The 22,903-nt window shown below is 45.2% G+C and overlaps 1 protein-coding gene across 1 annotated transcript in view; it reads left to right on the forward strand.

The window, feature by feature from the left end:
* Positions 1–3,846: 3,846 nt before the first annotated feature.
* SLC15A1 (solute carrier family 15 member 1) overlaps positions 3,847–22,903 on the forward strand; it is a 53,134-nt gene continuing 34,077 nt past the window's right edge. The window contains exons 1-4 of the mRNA XM_034758222.1: positions 3,847–4,027; positions 13,610–13,638; positions 19,035–19,119; positions 19,206–19,347. Of these exons, the coding sequence (XP_034614113.1) occupies positions 4,024–4,027; positions 13,610–13,638; positions 19,035–19,119; positions 19,206–19,347 (260 nt within the window). The 5' untranslated portion in view covers positions 3,847–4,023. The remainder of the gene's footprint in view (positions 4,028–13,609; positions 13,639–19,034; positions 19,120–19,205; positions 19,348–22,903) is intronic.

Raw genomic sequence — 22,903 nt, forward strand, 5'->3', positions numbered from 1 at the left:
TTTCAGAAAAAAAAAAATTGGGGGGGGCAAAGTTGTGACAGCATCACTGCTTCCACCTTCCCACTGAGGCCTTGGCTGCTTGAGAGTGGGGAGGGAGGGGTTAAGAGGCTGGTCCCATTCTGGAGGGCGACAGGGAGTTGGCATGCTAGTTAGGGGTAGGAGGAAGTGATGGGCCAGGAGCAGGGGTGTCTAACCGATGGTCGGCCCCTGGTAGGGATTGGGGCCTGGTTCAATTTACTCCAGCCCAGGCCACCACTGCTGCTTTCATGTCTGGCTTGTGGGACCAAGGGAGTGACACTAGTGACCACACAGTGAGTAGGAGTCCTGGCCCAGCCCAGGCCGCCCCCCAGGACCAGGGAAGATACCGTAGGGCCAGCAGGCAAGCAGCTATGAAAAGTTGGGGGTAGGGAGAGCAACTTCCTCCTCCAACACACACCACATAGCAAATGACACCCTACTCACAACCTTGAAAATGCACTGCTTTTCTTGGTGTCAGGGTCAAGGCAGGACAAAGTAAAGTTGTTTCCACAATTTTTTTCATTGAAAACTACTTTTAACAGTATTGGCACACAGTACACCTCTTAGACTGTCAGGGCCGGCTCCAGGGTTTTGGCCGCCCCAAGCAGCCAAAAAAAAACTGAGCGCGATCTGCGGCGGCAATTCGGTGGGAGGTCCTTCGCTTCGAGTGGGAGTGAGGGACCGTCCGCTGAATTGCCGCTGAATAGCTGGACCTGCCGCCCCTCTCTGGAGCGGCCACCCCAAGCACCTGCTTGCCAGGCTGGTGCCTGAAGCCGGCCCTGTAGACTGTGTTAAAGAGGCTAAGTTGGGAAATGTAAATCCTTTTAGACCATATTCTGCTCTCACTGAAACTGACATAAGTACAAATTAGCTTAGCTCCACGGATGTCAATAGAATTACTCCACAGCTACACCAGTGTAAGTGAGAGCATAATTTATCCGTTGTCTGTATAAATTCCTACAGCTGTCAGGATCTCATGAAAAAGGCAGTTCTCAGTGTTCAAAGATACCATGATCAGCAGCCCAATGCTCTTAAATTATTAACAAAAAATTGATTTCCCTCAACTCCCACTTTCATTTTCCATAGTTGCCTGGCACTTTCAGAAAGAAATATCTGAGGAGCTATTGGTTTCTTTGCTTTTCCATAAATTGTATCTAGGCAGATGAACCTGGGGTTCCGTACTTCCGATTTTAGTGTGCTTAGAGCCTGATAGAAAATAGCAACAATTATTCCTCACCCTTGTTCACGTGGAAGAGTAAGTGGCCATATCTAATGGCTGGAGATAAATTGCATTCCTGATTGCATGCTATTTTTTCTTTAATTGCTCAGAAATGGTACATGGTAAATTATTTCTATATGTGGGTGAGCCTTTAGAGGTTTGGGCATCACACTTAGTTGGTTGCTTATTTTGCTAGCTTAGTCAACAAGGCCATGTTAGAAAGAAGTCCTATATATTTTGTTTTCAGTCCACATGTTGCATGAAGCTGTGTCACTTGAAGTGCTCATGCATTCTGGCTGCTTTAGATGTAGAAGGAGCCATGTACTGCTCAAATCCTCAGGACTATATTAAATTAGTTTGGGTTTTTATTTTTGAATGCTTTTTTCCAGGAGTGCATGGTATAAACATCCCTATCACTATGCATTCATTCTTTAAGTCTTAATCTGCAAGGTTTTATAAAATGACCATGTGGGTAATTAACATTATGACAGAGTTCAGAATATCCTTTCAAGTAGGTTACCTCCACACAAACACATGGAGCAATCCATCAGAACCAGTTGAATTAAATCAAGGGTGGACCTGTACATTGTAGCTCTACACTGTAGCTCACAGTAGCACTCATCTGTAATACCGAGGTGCGTTCTGTAGTTACTGCAGCTTGCAACATACAATACTCTGTTGATCCAAGTGGCTTGGGACATGTACTCATCACAGGCTGAATCACCATATTAAACATGACTGCAGTCTGCTCTATTTTATGCTAATTGGGAGTAGCCTTTAGGCTCCTGGCAAGTTTCTTTTGATTGAATAGCTCGGAAGAAATGAACAACTTATTCAAAAGTCAGATAAGAATTATTAAATCCATTCTGCATGAGGGGAAGGTGTGTGTCATGCAGAGTTTAGAAACCCCACTAGGGTGCAGCCCCGCTTCTGCAGGCCTTCCTAGCTTCAAATGGCAGTTGCCTCCTCCTTCATGAAAATCTAGCAGCACATAATCTCTCAATGGCTCGGTGTCTGTAATCCTCCTAAATACCTTCAGAGTTTAAGGGCCAGGGTAGTCAAACTCACAGCCATAGGTACCGCTCAGATTCAATGGCCACAGCACACTACCACAAGCAACACAAACACAACAAGGAGTCTGGTGATACTTGACAAGCAACACAGTTACTCAAAAGGGCACATCCCTGCATTGGCCAGGAACCAAACCCAGGTCAACTACCTGGAAGGCAGCTATGCTCACCACTATACCACCAAAGCAGTAACTTTTTAAAAGATAAGAATAGCAAAAAGAATATTTGGAAGTGAACCTGTCTCTGTTGTCAAACTAAAGCATAATCTACTCAAATACATATTTGATATTTTCTAGTTCCAATTTCAAAACTGGCCAGGTTGTTGGCACAGGAACTGTTTGCATTTTCTAACCAGGACTGAGCCCCAACATAGTCAGTCCCAGTGATGAGCCAACAAGCATAGTACAAAGAAAGACTAGTGTATGTCATTGAGTGTGTGTGTGTGTGCGTGTTGTGTGTGTTCATATGTATATTTGATAGCAAACTTTCCATAAACTGAAAAGAATGACTACTTACAAGCTCCCATGTTTGTTCTTCCTTTTGTGTGCCAACTCTCCCCTTTTTTCTTATTTTCTTGCCAAATTTTTTCAGTGTCTGTGTTTTCACTCACACAAATTTTTGGTTTGTACTATAAAAAAGGTTTAGAGTATTTTTATCTGCCACCCTAAAATTGTTCCTCTCAGGTAATATCTTTTGGGCGAGGTAATATATTTTAATGGACCAACCTCTGTTGGTGGAAGAGACAAGCTTTCAAGCTACACAGAGCCATTCTTTAGGTATAGAAATAGGTCTGACTTTTTCCAGACCTGAAGAGCTCTGTGTAGCTAGAAAGTTTGTCTCTTCCACCAACAGAAGTTGGTCCAATATAAGATATTACCTCACCCGCTTTGTCTCGCTCAAATGATGTTTTGTAATTCTGCTTCCTCCCTCCTTCTCTCTCTCACGATTATTTTTTCACATTTGAATCCCTCACTTCACTGTTAGTGCCTCTTCCTTTATCTGTCTTCCCATCTCTACCCTGTTCCCTTTTCACATATACCCTCCTTGTCTCTCTTCCTATCTTCTTGTTCTGTGGCAATATTTCTCCAACCCCTCAACTGCACCAACAGTTCAACCTTTCCACTGCTCTATCCATTTCCCCCTCCTATCTATTATTTCTCTCCACTTCCCCCACCCAGCTTTCTATCCCCCTTCATTCACTCTCTATAATCTCTCACATTGCTCCTGGATTTTGTGTATCCATGTCCCCCCATCTCTCTCATTACTGCTAGGGCTTCTTCTCATTCCTCCTCTTCCTCTAGGGGTCATTCCCCACCCTTAAAAATATTCACTTAACCTAATCTTAAGGCCTTAATGTCTGCTCCAGACCTCTGTGCTTCCCATTTCCCTGCAGCTGCCTCCCGCCCCAAGGAACTGTCCCTGAAGGGATAGAACAAGGGACACTCTCAAAGCTTTACTCTTCCCTCAGCGTTTCCACCCTGGTCGGGTGCAACGTCCTGCCCCCCTCCCCGAGGCTCCGAGTGACTCCTCCCGCCTGGCTCGCTGCTGTGGAGAGACACGCTTCTGCCTCTGCCGCTCCTGCCCAGGGCATTGGGTAGGGCTTGGCGCCCGGCCAAGGAGAGCACTTTTAAAGAAGAGCCCTCGCCATCATCTCCTTCACACACCACACAGGACTTTCCCAGTCAGGAGAGCAGCCGCAGCAGCGCGGGAGCCCCCATGGGTACGTGGTGGGGGCTGAAGCCTCAGGGCGGGAGCTCCACAGAACTGGGGGATGAGGAAGGTTTGGGGCAGGTGGCTGGAGGCTCTGCGGGGAATTAGGGTGGAGGGTTATGGGGGAGAAAGAGCCAAAGTCATCCTTGGTGTAGCCCCCACGGCCTGGAGTGGGAGCTTTGGGGGGCATTCTGCAGGTTTATTGGCCGCTGCAAGTCTCTGCTCTGGGGGAGGGGGGTGCCGGGTTGGGGAGGTGCGGGGGCTATAGAGCTCTGCTCTTGGGGGATCAGGTTTCTGCTCGGGGATTTGTAGTGTTTAGTTGCTCTTCCTCCTCCCCGCTGGGCTTGTTCTCCGCCAGCAGCGTCCGACTGCTCAAGCAGTTGATTCTTGTGTGCCCCCCACTTTGTGACTCCAGTGCCCCCACCAGCGCGTGGCGGAGTGCCCCTGGCAGCAGCACGTGCGCTGCTGTAACCCAGCTGTGGCCGGGCTGCTCGGGGAACCAGAGCGCGCCCCGGCCAGGTACCGCCCCAGCCTCTGCTTCACCTGCTGCTTTCAGGCGGCCAGCGGAGAGGCGGGGCGGTGCTCGGACACCCGCTGAGGAAAGCGGGCGAGCGCCTAGGCCACGCGCTAGTTATTCCAGCCGGGTGGGGAAGGAGCAGCCTCCCTCGCTGCTCTCAGTCCTGCCCACGCCAGGTCTTTCGGGTCACAGGGCCACCAATGATGCAACTGCGAGGTGCTCGCCTTCGGATTCCTGCGGGCGATCCGCGAGGACCGAGCGCTTTACATAAGCGCAAGGCGGGGTAGACTCATAGGACTGGAAGGGACCTCAAGAGGTCATCTAGTCCAGTCCCCTGCACTCATGGCAGTGAGTAATAGGGCGTCTGTGTGCCTGGCTGCAGCCGGGGAAGGGCAGACTGAGGAAATCCCTTGGGGCCGCTGTTCGCTCTGTGCTTGTGGCAGGGCTGCCCAGAGGATTCAGGGGGCCCTGGGGCAAAGCAATTTTGGGGGCTCCTTCCATAAAAAAAAGTTGCAGTACTATAGAATACTATATTCTCGTGGGGGCCCTGTGGGGTCTGGGGCAAATTGCCCCACTTGCCCCCCCACCCCCCCGCCCCGGCAGCCCTGGCTTGTGGAGGGACTGGGGCAGAGTCCGGTTTTGCAAGAGGGCGCCTTGCTTCATCGCTCTCCCCCACTTTGGTCCGCGGGAAGCTCCGAAGGCTGGGCGTGCGGAAAGCTGTGGGGGAAACACAGCCAGCGCTGCTTGTTACTCTGGGGCACCAGGCTCCCACTGAAGCGGCGAGAGGAAGCTCTGTAGGGTGGTGGGGGTGGAGTGGAGCTCGCCAAAACTGGGGACCTTGTCTCAATGCAAGGATAGCCCGGGTGGCAGGTTTGTAGAAATTTTGGTGGTGCCCAGAACGCCCAGAGCCCATCCCCCATACTCCGCCCCACACCTGCCTAAGGCTCTGGGAGGGAATTTGGGTGGGGGGAGAAGGTCTGGGGTGCAGGCCCTGGGCTGGGACAGGGGATTGGGGTGCAGAACGGGTGAGAGGTTGGGCTCTGGGAGGGAGTTTGGGTGGGGGAGAGGTCTGGGGTGCTGGCTCTGGGATGGAGTTTGGGTGCTGGGTGCAGGCTCGGGGCAGGGGGTGGGAGTGCAGGAGGGGGTTAGGAGTGTAGGCTCTGGGATGGAGTTGGGTGTAGACTCTGGGCTGGGGCAAGGAGTGGGGGTGCAGGCTCTGGGAGGGAGTTTGGGGGTGGGAGGGAAAGGGGGGTTGCAGGCTCTGGGAGGGGATTGGGGGTGCGGCATTTACCTGGGACTCCTAGGCAGGTCGGGCTGGGGTGCCTCCATGTGCTGCTATCCCCAGGCACTGCCCCCGCAGCTTCCTATTGGCTTCAGGGGTGCTTGGGGCAGGACAGGGGCTTCAGGGCCTGCAGGGAGAGGCTGGCAACCATGTGGAGTGAGCAGGCAGGAAGCCGCTCAGCTCTGCTGCACTGCCATGGTGAGTGGGGGCCCCGGGCTGTTTTAAATGGCCCGGGGGACACGGGGGGGGGGCACCCAGGGGCAGAAGTGGGGCCGAGAGAGAGACCAGTGCTGGAGCCGGGCCCATTGTGCCTGGGCACCAGGCATATTCCTGGTGCCCAGGCACCACGGGCCCATAGAGCTCACAGCCCATGAAGGCAGCTGCTCCTCTTGATGTAGTGGCTAAGCTTTCGTACCTTTACCAGTCCCCGTCAGAACTAATACAACACAATCAGCAGGGAGAAATAATAGAAAAATAAAATAAGTTGCAAAGAAATTGTATTAAACATTAATAAAGAAGTTAATTAAAAATCTCAGCCAACCTGTACTGTACAAATCAGAGAGGGAAATTTTCTGGGGAAACATATTGATTGTTTCTTTTTGCTTTTACTACCTAACCCAGAGCATCCCGGGTGCATCAGCTACACTTGGGTGTGTTGTTACCTAAATACAAAACTACTAAAATAATCCAGAATTTGACCAATCCTTCCCCTCCCCAAGATTTATGTGTTAGGGTTGTGGCTCTTTAATGCAACCGATTGTATTTAGATAGTGTAATATGGTAGTAATTTCAGAATGGTTGATGATTTTGCATATTAATATATTGCAAAGTTTGGAGCCAATAGGAAAAATTAAAGGACACGGTTTTATTACCTTTTAGATAATTTTTACATAATTTAGATAATTCCTTACTTTTCATTAAAAGTTATTTATTTGCTATCTCTTAACCTGAAAGCTTCTGCACCCATATACCCCCCAAAGTTGTGATTGTATGGTCATTAGATCACACGTTCAGTTCAGATTTCTCAGGCTTTGCAACTCAGGGCCGCCCAGAGGATTCAGGGGGCCTGGGGGCAAAGCAATTTCAGGGACCCCTTCCATAAAAAAAAGTTGCAATATTATAGAATACTATATTCTCGTGGGGGCCCCTCCAGGGCCGGGGCAAATTGCCCCACTTGCCCCCCCCTTTTGACGGCCCTGTTGCAACTCAAAATGCATTTAGGCCTCCAGACTCCAGGAAATTTAAATAAAGGATTGGGGAACAGTTCCCAGGAAGCAAGTCATTAATCTGACCCCCTCACCTTTCTGACCCTGGTAGAGAAAGGAGTAGTGATTATACCTTTTGGTTCCCAGCCCTGCTAAGTGGGAGCATCAAGTCTACTTTGCACATGTATTATTGGAATAATTAAAGGTGTGCACTTTTGTCTATAATATGAAAATTACCCATAACTGGCACTGGTGTTGCTAAACCAGTAACATAGTTTAGCTGCAAGTGAGCAAAAGACAAACCATGTTCATCTCCTTTTCAGAAACCAATTGAACACAAACTGAACACAGTTTCTCCTTGGTTACAAAATTAGGAAATTTAAATGAAAAAAAAAATAGATTATATTAAGGTTTTATAGTTAAAATTTCAAAAAGGTTCACACAACACTGCTAACTCACTCACCTTATGATTATGTGGATACTATTTCTGTTTTTCTTGCTAAATTGGTGTGCTGTACCACAAAACATTTACTGTGGGATGTGCCATGTGGCTGAGTTAATGTTTGTTTAAAAACCTTAACTTTCCTTGACATTTATGTAATCAGTGCAATCTTAATGTTGTACTAGCAGTTTTTTATTTAATTATAGTAAAAAAAAATTCACATCAGGGTGTTCTGCCCCAGCAATTGTTTATCCAATCGGTATTTCATAGTCAACAAAAAACCTACTTTTCCCTATCAAAATTGATTACTATTTTAGGGGGGAAATTATTGTCACCTCCTCTGAATAAAATAAAATAAAATTTTCAGGAACTTCAAAGATTTTCTTCTGAGAAGAGCTACCTGTTTCAAATTTGGGAGCATGTGATCACTGTGCTCCAAATACCTTCCTTTGATATATTTTCACTAAGAATTTGTCTCGGCCCTAGATATGTTTAAGAATTACTGTAAGAGTGTAGGGACATGACAGCTGTTTCTGATTTGAGTTTTGAATAGTTGGCCCAGAGATTTTAGAAACTTTGCACATTTCTAAAGCAGGACCAAACTTTTTCTTGGGATTGGTCTCATTTAGCCAGAGTAAGGCGTTCACATTAATGCTAATGGGATTTGGAATTTTCATGCTTTTGGATGAGAATACACTCATAACACTTTCCACCAGCCTGGTATTGAATGTTAAATGGATAATCCAATCAGATGCTTGGATGGTGTGTTTTTCTCAAAGGATTAACCCATCCGTAAATAACCAATTCAGATAGATTTAGTGCAGGGATCGGCAACCTTTGGCACATGGCTCGCCAGGGTAAGCACTCTGGCAGGCTGGGCCAGTTTGTTTACCTGCCGCATCCGTAGGTTCGGCCGATCGCAGCTCCCACTGGCCACGGTTTGTCGTCCCAGGCCAATGGGGGCTGCGGGAAGCGGCGTGGGCTGAGGGATGTGCTGGCCGCCGCTTCCCGCAGCATCCATTGGCCTGGAGTAACGAACCATGGCCAATGGGAGCCACGATCGGCCGAACCTGTGGACGCGGCAGGTAAACAAACCAACCTGGCCCACCAGGGTGCTTACGCTGGCGGGCCACATGCCAAAGGTTGCCGATCCCTGATTTAGTGCTTAACTAGAGGATTACAGGTATCTCATGTCTTTTTGCCTTAAACAGGTATTATTTGTCTAATGTTAAAAATATTTTGGCAATGACGAGGTAAGAGTGGTATAGATTGCTCTTTGGGAAATATTCTTTTCCAGTGAAAGTATGTTAGTCATGCAGTTCATTTTCCATAAAATATGCGAAAAAATTATAGCCACATTGCCATTAAAATAATATATTCCTTTAGCATATTTTACAAGGCAGAATCAAGGATGATGATACAAACTGGAAATACTTTCTGGCCTCTTTGGGTCTGACCTTACTGAAAAAATATCCAAAGAGGGGAAAATTTTAAATTATTAATGAACTTCTTAACATCAAAATCCAGAGAATCCCACACCCAGAAAGTAATACTCTGTTCCAGGTGAACCGTCACTCATGTTGCCAACAGACAGTCCTGGAAAAGATAGAGACAGTAAGTTTAATGGAAGTTAATCTTAAAAACAAGTTAAAATAACCATTTTTAAAGTCAAGGATAGTGAAGGCTGCATAAAACAAAAACTGATGCCACCAACACATAAAGTGATTTTTTAAAGTGCTGAGCTGCAGTTGAAGTCAATGGCAACTGCTGCGTGCTGCTTAACACTTTTGAAAATCAGGCCAATTATTTAGGTGTTTAAATATGAACTTAGTAGCACAACGTTAGGCTCTCATTTTGAAAATCTTGGCTCTGGTGCATTCAAGAACTCGATCAGCTTTCCTGGTGAAGGAGAGTGAATGCCTGAGACTTAGTTTAGAAATGGTCAAAAAGCAAGTCAGAGCCATAAACATTAATGTTGACTGATTTCCAGAAACATAGAAGCCCACAATGTAACATCTAGTATTTGAAAAATGGCTCTGAAATGTACTCAGCCTGGATGCATGTGATACAGCTTTCTGGTAGGGATGTTGCTTTCAAATGCACAGCAAGAAAAATGGATTGAATTCAAGTCAGAAAAGAACAGTTGCCTTCCAAGGATTAGAGGGTAGACAGGAATAAGATCCTCAGAGCTGTCAGGAGGAAAAGATGATATTATGCTCAGAGAGTCCATCAGCTCTCAGATATAAGTTCCCATAATGTACGCTAAAAAGTATGAACATTTCTCCCTCATTTAAAGAAGTGAATGTTGAGGATTTGCTTCTTTATCTGGCAATGACCAAGGCCTTGTAAAAATGGGAAAAATATATGCTTGAGGATTCAGTACTCCCTGCAAGATTCTTAGATAGAATAATACAGAGGAGTAGTTGACCCAGTAATTAACCATGCAGAAGGATGTGTTAAAAAGTGCTTAGTGGGATTGACATTACCTGTTTGTTTGTTGACTGAGCGCTGGCAAGGCCACCAATATTGCATATTGAAATGAAGCCTAATCATTTTCACCCATGGAGGTACCACTGTGGCCCAGAAATTCTGCCAGTTTCATCTCATGGAGTTTTCCTCAGAGCCTCCCCTCAAATGAGAAGGCTTAGGGACTCCACAGGGGATGCAAGGATGGTAGCCTCTCAGGCTTGCAGCTCCCTGGGATCCATAAAGAAGGGAATCCCTGTATGGTTGCATAGCTGTAGTCACAGAGAAGACTGGTTGTGTGCTCCATCCCCCCCTTGGACCCACTGGTTATATACTGCAATTATTTTACCTATTAAACTTTTGAATTTGAAAGCTAAGACCTCCTTTCAGTGCTTGTAGAATTCAGAGAGCTACACTTCTTTTATTGTTCTTTTTTCTTCCAATTTAGGTCAAAATATCACAAACATAAATACATACGTTTGAAAGAATAATAATTGCTGGAGATATGGTATAGCAAATAACACAGTGCTGCAGGTGTTCTGAACACATCAACATGTAAAAATATTCAGGGATAATATTATGGACAGATGTAATCTTTAGCATGGATACCTTGATATCCACTTAGTTTCTCTTTGTGTGAACTGTATAAGCGACATTTTTGTTAATTTCAGAAATGGCATGTAAGGGTATGTATCCTGAAAGTATCATTAAAACAGCTTTTGGTATATTTTATATATATTAATTTTTATAAAGAAAAAATATCAATGATTTTCATGTGTTGATTTTCCTTACTTTCCATATTCATTTTATCTGTGTAGCATAATTATTCTATTTGTCAAAATAAGAGATTAAATCTTTAAAAAAAAGCCTTGAAAATATACTTGTTAGTACATTGTGCAATCAGTGCTAAAATTTAAAGAGTATCCATAGGGCCCTTTGTTTTCAGGTTTTATTTTATTTAATTTTTCCCAGGAATGTATCAGTGTTTATGACCATAACAACAAAAACAGGTGAAAGTCAGTGCAAAAAACTATTAATAATTTTTCTGGGTAAATATCAGGGTTTATTCTGGTGGACAGAAAGACGGGGTGGGGGTGAGTATTCAGTAGATTAATGCTTTGAATTCTGTTCACCAATGTGGTTTGCTGCAGAACTAAAACAGAATTCAAAACAAAATGCCACCTCTGAATTTAAGAATACAGTATGTCTCTAATCCCCAAATAAAACTTTTCATTTGAATAAACAGTTTACTGTTGTAGACTTAAAACTATTAGCCTATAAATATTTACATTTAATAATATTACAAATAATAATTTACACCATTTGCAGCGCACACACTCAACTTCATCCTTTTCTCCTGTTTTTTTTTTAAACTTTCAAATGCTTCCTTTGTGTTCTGAAATGTATTCTGATACAGATTTTAGTTTTCTTCCCATTTTAGTGGGCCAAATCTTTAAACTGTTATTTGCTAACAGCTTGAAATGTGTACGTGGTGGGCGTGAGATTCCTCAGTACATTCAGATGCACATGCACTTCAGAGCTTGTGTGCCTGTATTTTTATTGTGTGTATCTTCTAGACCAGGGGTTCTCTAACTTCATTGCACTGCGACCCCCTTCTGACAACAAAAATTACTTCACGACCACAGGATGGGGGACCAAAGCCTGAACCCATCCAAGCCCCACTGCCCCGGCTAGGGAGGCCAAAGCCCATGCCCTGATGCTCTGGGCAGGGGGGGCCAAAGCTGAAGCTCAAGGACTTCAGCCCCAGGTAGGGGGCCTGCAACCTGAGCCCTGCTGCCCAGGGCCGAAGCCCTCAGGCTTTGGCTTCGGCCCTGGGCAGTGGGGCTCGGGCTTTGGCCCCAGTAAGTCTAAGCCAGCCCTGGCGACACCATTCAAAAGGGGTCCCGACCCACAGTTTGAGAATTCGCTGTTCTAACTGAAAAAGGGGCTTAAGTATCCAGCACTCTTGTTGTCAGTACACTGTGTACACGTGTATGTGCACACGGTGAACTATGGACTACATGCTACTCAAGTAAGCAGAAATAGCATTTCCTTTCATAATGACAATCTGTTATAGTTTTGTTTAGTTTGCAAACCAGGATTTCAAAGTACACATCCGTGCTGTACTTGAACTTTATCTTCAAGATACTGAACTTTTAACATAAGAAGTGCTGACGTCCATTACATTTTCACACGAACATTTCTTTATCAGAGATGGCATGAACCCCCATGTCTGTCAGCAAAACTCACTTTGGAAAAACATGCTTCAGAGGCCTGCAGAAACCACTCTGGGCCCTGAGCATCAAGGAGTCCAGTCGAGCAAAGAATTTAAACATTTCCCGCTGATTTCAGTGAGACTACTCACATCTTTAAAGTTAGTAACATGCTTAAGTGCTTTGCTGAATCAGGCCGTAGTGCTCAGTATCTTGCAGGATCTACAGGATCAAGCTGAATGGCATTTGTCTTTATCTTGTCTCTACTTCTTACTTTTGCCCTGTCTGTAAAGCAAGCTGTAAAGGTAGCGCACCCAGAACTTAATTTGAAGCAGATCACTGCTTTGGGGCTGTTTGATAGTTTTGTGCCACCTGGATTAGTGATGATTTTATGGTCTGAACAAGCTTTACAGTATGTGTGATGCTGCCTTGCAGTGTTCATGATTGTTTTTCATTTGAGCTATGTATGAATCTTGGGACTCATACATTCTTGTGTATTTCCTAGCTCCCCTCATCTTACTAGTAAAATGAAATATTAGTACTTGTTCCCTGCTGATTGAAAGCATATTTTAAAGATTTTTTTTCAGTCTGTACAAAATATCATAATTTTTTTCTTTAGAACTTGTTTTCAATTTCATATTCCTTTGTAATGGACTAAATATCCAAACAATGATGCCAAATGTGAATCGGTGCCAATTACAGAAGTATTTCACTTCTCTCTATTAAACAGATACGTAAAAGGCAACCAAACTTCAAACACTAGGATGAGCTGAAGTAAATTCAAATATTATGGATAGTTTCCTATGTAAATACATTAAAACACCTAAGCCTACAGACTGCAGCATGGCAAATATTATTCAGTACTGTTTTTTACAATGAGACTTTCTACAAATATTAAACAATAAATGTGTGTTTCTATTAAATAGAGAGGTAGCTTTAGTATGTACTCAAACTTTGCTTAATTTTTTTGTTTTCTTTTTTTTTTTTAATTTCTTATTCAGTTTACTGCCTGCAATTATATTTTTAAAACCCTTCCTTGTTCAAGTTTTTGGATATAGCTAATGCCTCTTAATTGATACATAACCTAAATATCTTAGAGTTTACTAATTATTGTATGGGACTGAAAATAAATATAACTTCCAAGCTGCAATTGCTCTACTATAGATACACAATACAAAAACAATTTCATTTAATTTTGAAACAATTGTTTCAGAGTATAAAAAGCCACACCTAGAAGTCTGAAAATTTACTTACCCTGTATATACATTTTATCTGTAAAAATGCTTATGGCTAATGAATACTGCCAAGTTTATACTGAATTATTTAGTTTAAGTTAATTAAGAATATTTTTTTATTAAAAGTATTGTGTCTATTATTACGCTGAGATTATTGTGATTTCCATTGTCTTGGTAAGAAATGTTATTTCCTAGTTTTACATAAATTTGTTTCTCTCTTTTTTCCTAACAGAGAAAAATAAGAAGGAAAGAAAATATGGGGTTAGTATTTATTTTTTTAACTCTGAAAAGTGTTTGATTGTTGTATTCAAGTAATGTTCCCATTGTTCATAACATGGTACATAGACATGGTGAGCCAAAATCTCTGCTGATGTGAATGGACATAACACCAGCTGAAGTCAATTGAGTTGTGCCCATTTACATCAGCAGAGAATTTGATTCATTGCCTTAGAGCCTGATCCGATGTCCATTGAGGTCAATGGGAGTCTTTTGACTTACTTCGGTGGGCATTAGATCAGGCCTTTAGAAAGACTCCCAGCCATTGCATACACCTAAATGTGAGCTAACAAGAGCAGGGTGGTCTGTGAAGAGTCCTAGTACCTGGCACCGTGTCACATTTGTTTCAGTTAAAGTGAGAATGTTTCAGTGAGACAGTTTTGTTTATCAGTGTGTGAAAAAAAACACGTATGTATTTATATACTTCATGCAGTTTGTAACCAAGTCTAACACACCTTAGGGATTTGGCTTTTCTCATGTTCAAACTGACCTAAATCCGCTTCCATGCAGCACTGCTTGAAAAAAAGAGTATCCCAAACTCCTCTGCCAGACAGTGTGCAGACCATTAGTGCTATCCTGATTCCATTCTTCTGAGATCAGAGCTCACTTTTTTCCTTTCTGAAGCTCCCAACAATATCCAATTGCAATTTACTTTAAAAACTCAATATCTAATTCAGTTATCAAAAAAGTAAAGTTTTTTGGCCTAGAGTAAAAAATAAAGAGAAAATCCTGAAATAAAAATGAAGCAGAATGTAAACACAGCAAATACCTTCACTAAAAAAAAAGTGTAGCTACCAACACATAGTTATGTGATGTAGTTAAGCAGGATGATAGCTTTACATATTAGGAAGACCTTTGTTCATCTGACTGCGCTGGGGTGTCTGTAGAAGGGGTGGTGCCCCATCTCATTTTTCTCTTATAGAAACCCTAATAAGCAAATTTATTTTTACGCTCATTTGTTGAAGATTTTACCCAATGTAATACACCAAAGTTTGTCAAGAAACTGTAAAAACAAAAAACAAATTGAGCCTAGAGTAAGTTTGAATGTAATCTAGGCAGGCCCATCCTTGTGTTTTATCTTTGTTTTATTATTTTTCTCAGTTGTAATATTTACAAGAATACTTTTTTACATGCAGCACAAGGTTTCTCACCTACAGCCCATGGCCTGCCATTAGTGTATCTTCCATCAATGCAGTCTCTTGGAAGAATGTCTCATTACCATGCAAGTGTAACTAGCTCTGAACTCAAGATCAGTGTTACAAAATGTCTCAGAACATACCCATCACTGCAGCAGATGTAATTCATAACAGTTGACAAGATACTGATCATCATACCGAGTTGTGTTTTTGTGAATGCTGTGGATTCAAATGTAGTATCACTTTAATATGATAAGACACTAGTTTTTATTTCCAATGTGGTGGACTCAATAAGTCTTTCCATATCTAGCGTCTTAATAATTGAGCAAATTGGTGGGAATTTCATTTGAACTATGTTTAGAGGTTCCACTATTGGCCAAAGCTTCTCAATTCACTGGCTGCAGGCAGGATTTTCATTGTACAGCTTCTTTCAGTTGGACCTGTTGGGCTGTTTTTCTTTGCATTGAATTAGATCTGAATTATTAACCTTACTGAAATAGTCTAAATACAAAAATTACAGAAATCTCATAACATGATATCAAACAGTATCAAATGCCACTTTTCAACAACAAAGTGTTCTTTAATTCCAGAAAAACTTGACCTCTGGAACAATTGATTTTTTTAAACCTCAAACTAAATTATCTCTTAGATTTAGCCTGCATCTTAATATTGATTGCCTTTTAAAGCACTATTGATAATCTTTTTCACTTTAACTAACTGTAGCTGACATATACAATTATGTTTAATCTGTGTTCAAAGATCCTTCTGTACTTGATCTTTTGCCACAAGGGTTATATGGCTTAATATCAAGATTTCCTGTGATCCCTTTACTAGCTAGTCTCACAAGACCGTATTGTCCCCAGTTTAAGAAGTCTGAACTATGAGCTATCCAAAACAAGTCTGAACTATGAGATATCAAACACAATTTCAGTATGAAATTCTTCTCAGAAGTTAGGTAATTTCTTATAGTACATACTAAAGCTTTCCAAGTTTTTTAAAAAGCAAGGTATTAATCACAGAACTGACTTAAGTCTAAGGACCAGATCCTCAGTAGGTGTAAATTGATATAGCTCCATCGAAATCAAATGAAGATTTTCTTAAGATTTGATTCTGCAAGCTGCAGATCTCATAGCACCCTGCATCTTGCAGGATCAGGCCCATAAACAGTAAGCTATGAATAGTCATGGCATAAATATGAAAGGCAGAGCATTCTCCTGATCCCTTTCTTGTTTTTCCACAGAAAACTAATTTTAAAATGTAATTTGTGACACTGTTTTAGCTTTTCTATTTTCAAGATATTGTAAGTGTCTTGTAGTGTTCAGTAACAAAAGCTGTACTGCTCTGATAAATTATGATTTATAGCAGATACCCACATTTTGAGACACAGACTGTACTAAAACTGGTTAGTACCTGACCATCATTCATGCAAGTAAATTATGTTATCAAAATTAAACAGTCATGATATCCGCATCTACATTAAAACTCCTAGATAGATTAAGAGAAACTGCATGTTCATTGTCACCTGCAATAAAAACCTGTCGCTGATCAGTTTTATCCTTGCCCTGTAGTTATAACAAGAGGACAGGATGCATTCTATTGAGACATTTTGAAAGTGCCCATCACATTAGCCTTCAGGTTCCACGTGGGATGTTTTAGGTTGTGTTTTGGCCTTGCATGGAATTTACTGTCTCCTGTTCCTATAGGTTTGAATTCAAACACCTTTTGTTATCCATCTATTTTCCATTCCCCATTGGAATCCTTTTCTCTTAATTTGGTAGATAGAAAGATTCCTATATTTATAGCTAAAAATCCAGATCTTGTGTATTTTTTGCAATTAGCCCATATTTTAGATCTGTACTATATTTGTGGAACTGTACTGACACTGAGAAGGCCAGAGTTAAGACATGGCCCAGTAGTTTGTGAAGCTAGTGTGCTGTTGCTGCTGAGATATAGAGGTATCTGTTAAGATTCATAATACTCTGTTTTGTACCTCTACAAGATAACATTTAAGGTGATGGCACAGAGGTACTTGTCAAAGTCACAGTGAAAATATACTAACTGGCATTTCAGTTTGTGTATCAAAAAGCGTAGATTCCAGTTTCAGGGCAGATAAAACAATAATGATTATTGGCTCAAAAACATTAACCATTATGCAGAGCATTTTAGCTAACAAAAGGTATTTAAAGATCTGTGCACATATATTGGTTGTATTTGCCTAATTTTGTACTCTGTTATTCTCACCTCAGTACTCAGCATGGCTATGCAACTCAATAATTCATGAATCATCAACTCTTACAGCCTAAAAGATCCAGCATGCAAATACTCACAGTAATCAGGGCCCCAAGCAGCAAAAAAAAAAAAAAAAAAAGCGCGCCCCCCCCCCAAGCGCCGCCGGAAAAACCCCCCCCCCCCCCCCCCCCCCCCCCCCCCCCGGCCCCCCCCCCCCCCCCCGAGCGCCGCACCCCGCGCTGCCAGAGCCCACCCACCCCACCCCACCCGAGCACCAAGCGCCACCGGAGCCCGCCCCCCAAGCGCCGCGCTGCCGGAGCCCGCCACCCCAAGATTGGCCGCCCCTTACCAGGTGCCGCCCCAAGCATGTGCTTGGTTGCCTGGTGCCGGCCCTGACAGTAATATACTCATGTATTTGCATGCCTAAACTTTACCTTCACTGGTTGGAAATACTGGGTTCTACAGGGCTCTTTAATCTAGTGGGAAAAGGAACACAAGAACCAAATATCTGGAAGTTAAAGCCAGACAAATTCAAATCAGAAATCAGGCACAAATGTTAACAGTGAGGGCGTTTAACCAGTGGAACAAACTACCAAGGTGTAGTAGTTTTGGGCCGCGGTTCGGCCCTCAACGGGGCTGTGGGGTATCCCACCGCCTCGCTACAGTCAGAAAAGAGCCCCGAGCCCTCAATCAGGGCAGGGCAGTAATCACACAGTCAGGCAAATACCCAGGCCTTTAAGCAGGGGCTGGGTCAGGGTTTGTAGCAGCCCAGGCCCTAGGTCATGGCGGGGCAGCAAACAAATAGTCAAACAGCAGCCCAGGCCTTGTAGCAGGGGCTGGGTCAGTAGCAAATAGTCAATCAGGTACCCAGCCTCTCTAGGCCAGGGGAAACAGGGGGAGTCTGCCACCCAAGGAGCAGGTGGCAGTGGGGGACGCAGGTCCTCCCACTCCATTGCGTCCCAGCCCGGGGCCCTAGCAGCAATGGATGTTCGCTGCTGTCAGTGGGATCCTGGCTGCAACAAACTGACATTGGCTCTGGCAGTGCAGCAGCCAGACTGGGGTCGGCTGCCCCCAGGCTACTTCCACTCTCCCCCTCCTATGGTACCTGGGCCGTGTTAGAGTCGTCAGTGCTCTCCACCAGCATTGGCTCCTCTGGGTAGGTAGCGAAGGGCAGGCTCGGCTCCTCCTCGGGGTAGCTGGCATGGGTCAGGCTCGGCTCCTCCTTGGGGTAGCTGGCACAGGGCAGGCTCGGCCAGTCCTCCTCGGGGTAGCTGGCACGGGGCAGGCTCGGCCAGTCCTCCTCGGGGTAGCTGGCACGGGGCAGGCTCGGCGAGTCAGCACCTGGGTCGCGGCCTGCAGCTGTTTCCCCAAGCGGGAGCTCGGCCACGGACATCTGCTCTCTCCGCCGGCCTGGCCTCCACTGAGCTCTCCAGGCGGGCTTTTATACTTCCGGGTCGGGGCCGTGACCTCAGAGGGGTGGGCGCCGGACCCGGTGGCTCCGCCCATGTTGGTATTAGGGGAGGTTCGGCCCTCAGCGGGGCTGTGGGGTAGCCCACTGCCTTGCTACACAAGGGAAGTGGATGATTCTCTTTCTCTTCTTGGTGGTTTCATATCAAGACTGGTTGTCTTTCTGGAAGATTTGCTTTAGTCCAACCCTGAAGGTTCATCATTTGCACCTGACAAGAGAGCTCTAAAAATGTCAATAGATTTTAATATAAAAATGTATATGCAAAACATTGTTGTTATTCAATTTTTGGGATACTAGTCAGAACTACTCTATACATTAGAAGCCTAGCATCCCAAATATGCAATACCTGAAGTTTTTATTCAATTACAGTTTTGCCTAGCTCCACTGCAGTCAATAGATATAAATACACTGGTATGTAATAACTGACTTGTAGCTCGTAAAATTTGTACTGACTCAGGTTAGAATTATGAATTGTGGCCAGATAATGATATTCTTTATACATTTCATGGCTTTGTTGGAATTCACATTGTCCCATTGTTCCCCTTCAGCCAAGTTGCTTTGGTTATCCACTCAGCATCTTCTTCATTGTCATCAATGAGTTCTGTGAAAGATTCTCCTACTATGGAATGCGAGGTAACTTCCTTTTCAATCTTCACCTGCTTTTGGTTTCAGTTACTGATTATCACCTCCCTAACAGATTGTTTTGTTCCCCCTTGTAGCTGTGCTTGTTCTGTACTTCAAATTTTTTCTCCACTGGGATGATAACCTATCTACAGCCATCTACCACACATTTGTTGCTCTGTGTTATTTGACTCCAATCCTGGGAGCAATCATTGCTGACTCCTGGCTGGGAAAGTTCAAGTGAGTGCTTATTTAAAAAGCAAAACAATCAAATGAAGGCATGATTGAAAAAAGCAATAAAATTCCAACTGTTACTTTAGGGAAAGAGTGTTCCAAACCACCCTCGGGATTCAAGAATACTCTGTCAGAAGCTGGTGTTCATGAATTCAGATTTGTAGAGAGGCTTCAAGTTTTAGTAGATTTCACACAGAACTGGAAGTGAGGAAAAGCTTGAGTCACTGACAGAAATATTCATTGGGACAGCGAGAGTGTGAGAATGACTCGGGTAGGGCACTCACCAGGGAGGTGAGAGATCCAAGTTCTAATCCTCTTGCTGAATATTTAATTATTTATACACAGTAGAACCGCTACAGCAGGAGAGATCTGCCCCAGACTACTACATAGCCCAGTGGTTAGGGCACTCACCTTAGAAGTGGGAAACCCACATTCAAATTCTCTCTCTGCCTCAAGCAGAGGGTAGATTTGAGTCTGGGTCTCCCAGGTCCTGGGTGAGTGTGCTAACCACTAAACTAAAGGTTATAAGGGGGAAGGGGCATCTCTGTTGTCATTGTCTTTTGTGGGGGTTTAGGCATGCTCAAAGCATACCTATCTGATCAGGCCCTGAAGGCAAGATAGTCCAGGAATACATAGGTTCTGGTCCCACTGAAGCTTAGGAATTAGTTAGGCACCAATCTACTGGTTGATGTCAAGATTTACTCAGCTGTGAGCATGCCCAGCCACCGAAATTTAGGCTCTTTGAAGACTTTAATGCGGGAAACATAGGCATCTATAGCAGGGGTGGGCAAACTTTTGGCCCGAGGGCCACATCTAGGTATGGAAATTGTATGGTGGGCCATGAATGCTCAGAAAACTGGGGGTTGGGGTGCGGGAGGAGGTGAGGGCTCTGGCTGGGGGTGCAGGCTCTTGGGTAGGGCCAAAACTCAGGAGTTCAGGGTACAGGAGGGGGATCTGGGATGGGGTAGGGGTTTGGGGTACAGGAGGGGGGTCTGGCTGGGGGTGCAGGCTCTGGGGTGGGGTTGGGGATGAGGGGTTGGGTGTGCAGGAGTGTGCTCCGGGCTGGGACCAAGGGGTTCGGAGGGCAGGAGGGGGATCGGGGCTGGGTCAGGGGGTTGGGGCACAGAAGGGGGTCAGGGGCGCAGGCTACAGGTGGCACTTCCCTCAAGCAGCTCCCGGAAGCAGCGGCATGTCCCCCTCCAGCTCCTACGCAGAGGGGAAGCCAGGAGGTTCTGCACGCCGCCCCATCCGCAGGCATCACCTCTGTAGTTCCCATTGGGCGCAGTTCCAGGCCAATGGGAGCTGTACGGATGACGCTTGGGGCAGCGACAGCATGTGGAGCCCCCTGGCTGCCCCTATGTGTGTGTGTGGGGGCATGCCGCTGCTTCCTGGAGCCACGTGGCGCCATGGCATGTGCAGAGCGGGGCAAGCCCCTGACCCCGCTCCCCAGCTAGAGCGCCAGAGCAGGGCAAGCCCTGGACCCTGCTCCCCAGCAGGAGCTTGAGGGCCAGATTAAAACGTTTGAAGGGCTGGATGCGGCCCCCAGGCCATAGTTTGCCCATCCCTGATCTAAAGGGTTATGTGGCAGCCAAGCAGGAGGTTGTGATTGCCTGTTGCACCTAAATGTTGGACTTAGAGGTCTAAAGTAGCATCTGTGTCCCCTTTGTGAATTCCACCCTTCAACTTCTAACTCATTTATCCAGACCACGCGTAACGGGGTTGGGACTCATCACCGCCTACTGGTTGTCTTGGGAATTAGCTCAGTCCAGTGGAGCACCCCCTCCTGGTGGTGTCCCGATCGTCGTCTTGCCCTCGGTTGGCGTGTCTGAGCCCACGTCGCTCACCAACTCGCGGCTTCCTCTTTGGGACCACTGCCCTCCAGCAGTGCCCCTCAGTCCTTCCACACCCCCTTCCGAGGGGGCGGGGAGGGGTGTCAATCAGCAATCTCCTTGTCCAGCCACCGTAGTCAAGCACACACCCCAAAGTCTAATCCCTCCCGTCAGGGATCTGGTGTGGTCTGTACTGGCCGCTCCCTACAGCCAATAGCTAGATATACTGCAAGGGGATGGAGGGGGACCCAGGCCCACCCTCTACTCTGAGTCCCGACCCAGGGACCCTCGGGCAGCAGCCTCACTGTCCTCCTTCTCTCACCTCATCTGTATGCTTCCCTGGGCCGCTTTCCCTACGGCCCCTTGCACCCACTAGGCCCTTCCACTGAGGGCCTGCAGCCTGGCAAACACCGGGCTGGAGTTTCCCTTTATTCGCCCGGGCTGCCCAGCACTGCACTGCACTGTCCGCGGTGCTAGCCTCCCAGCTTGGAGACAGACCTTCCCCTCTCAAAGGCCTGGGACAGACTGACTGTGCTCTCCCTGAGCAGCCTTTTATAGGGCTGAGCCTGGCCCTGATTGGCTGTCTCCAACCTGGGCCCTGATTGGCATCCAGCAAGCCCTTCTCTCATTGGCTGTGCATCTGTGCAGACCCCCTGGCCTGCCATTGCCCATAATCTCAGGGAGTGGGGCAGCTGCCCCACTACACCATGTTTTAGGATTCTGTGTTTTTATTACAATAATTGATTTATATCAGATTGCTAACGCTGTTTAAATCCCTGATCTTGCAAAAGCTTAACTATGAGATCACTGGGACTACTCTGTTGGAACCTAGAACTTGAGACTTGGCAAGTGGGAATAATATAAAACTTTTGATTTACTTCTAAAATATGCTTTTGAGTAATTTTTAAAGCAAAAAAACTACTACTGTAAAGTTCATGAGGAAGGTTAACAGACAGGATGGTGTGGAGGTTAGCCAAAGTACTAATAATTATAGCATTAATATCATGGAGGCTCAATCCTCAAGTAACCCATCTACTCTACACTCTCAGTTTTTGGGAGTACCCTCAGAGACTTTCTCCATACTTTGTTGGACAGGGAGCTCTGGTCTGTGGAAGAGGATACATAGCATTTTTGCAATGTGCTGTACATACACGTAAATCATACAGAACCAATTGCATAAATCCGGGATGGCCAAACCGTGGCTTGTGAGCTGCGTGCAGCTCTTTTACAGTTAAAGTGCGGCTCGTGGAGCCCCCTAGGTACCCTCCTATTCTCCACCTACCAGATTCAGGCGGGGGGGAAAGAGCATGGGACCTCTACTTTGAAGTGGGGTAGGGGCTTCTGCCCAACAGGAAGGGGGGTCTCAGGGCTTCAGCCCAGTGGGGTATGCCTGCTGGGGCTCAAGCTTCAGCAGGAGTGGGGCTGATGCCCTGAGCCCCAGCAGGTGTGCCCCGGCTCCCGAACTTCTGAAGATTGTCGTGTGCAGCTCAGAAGGTCAGTAAGTTTGACCACCCCTGACATAAATTGTCTCTCTGTTACTTGCATGGCCCTTATCACTGTAGTATCTGAGACTCCCAAATCAAGAACAGCAACAAGATTTTCTCACTGTCAGCTCAGACAAAATCACACTCCTATCTGAAATGTTTTTCCTATTGCTGTTAAGACTAATGCCTAAAATTATTATAACTGACAGAGATTAGAGAAAAATGTATATGTTTGTGGATTTGTACTAA

This window comes from Trachemys scripta, chromosome 1 (genome assembly GCF_013100865.1).
Source record: "Trachemys scripta elegans isolate TJP31775 chromosome 1, CAS_Tse_1.0, whole genome shotgun sequence".
NCBI lineage: Eukaryota > Metazoa > Chordata > Testudines > Emydidae > Trachemys > Trachemys scripta.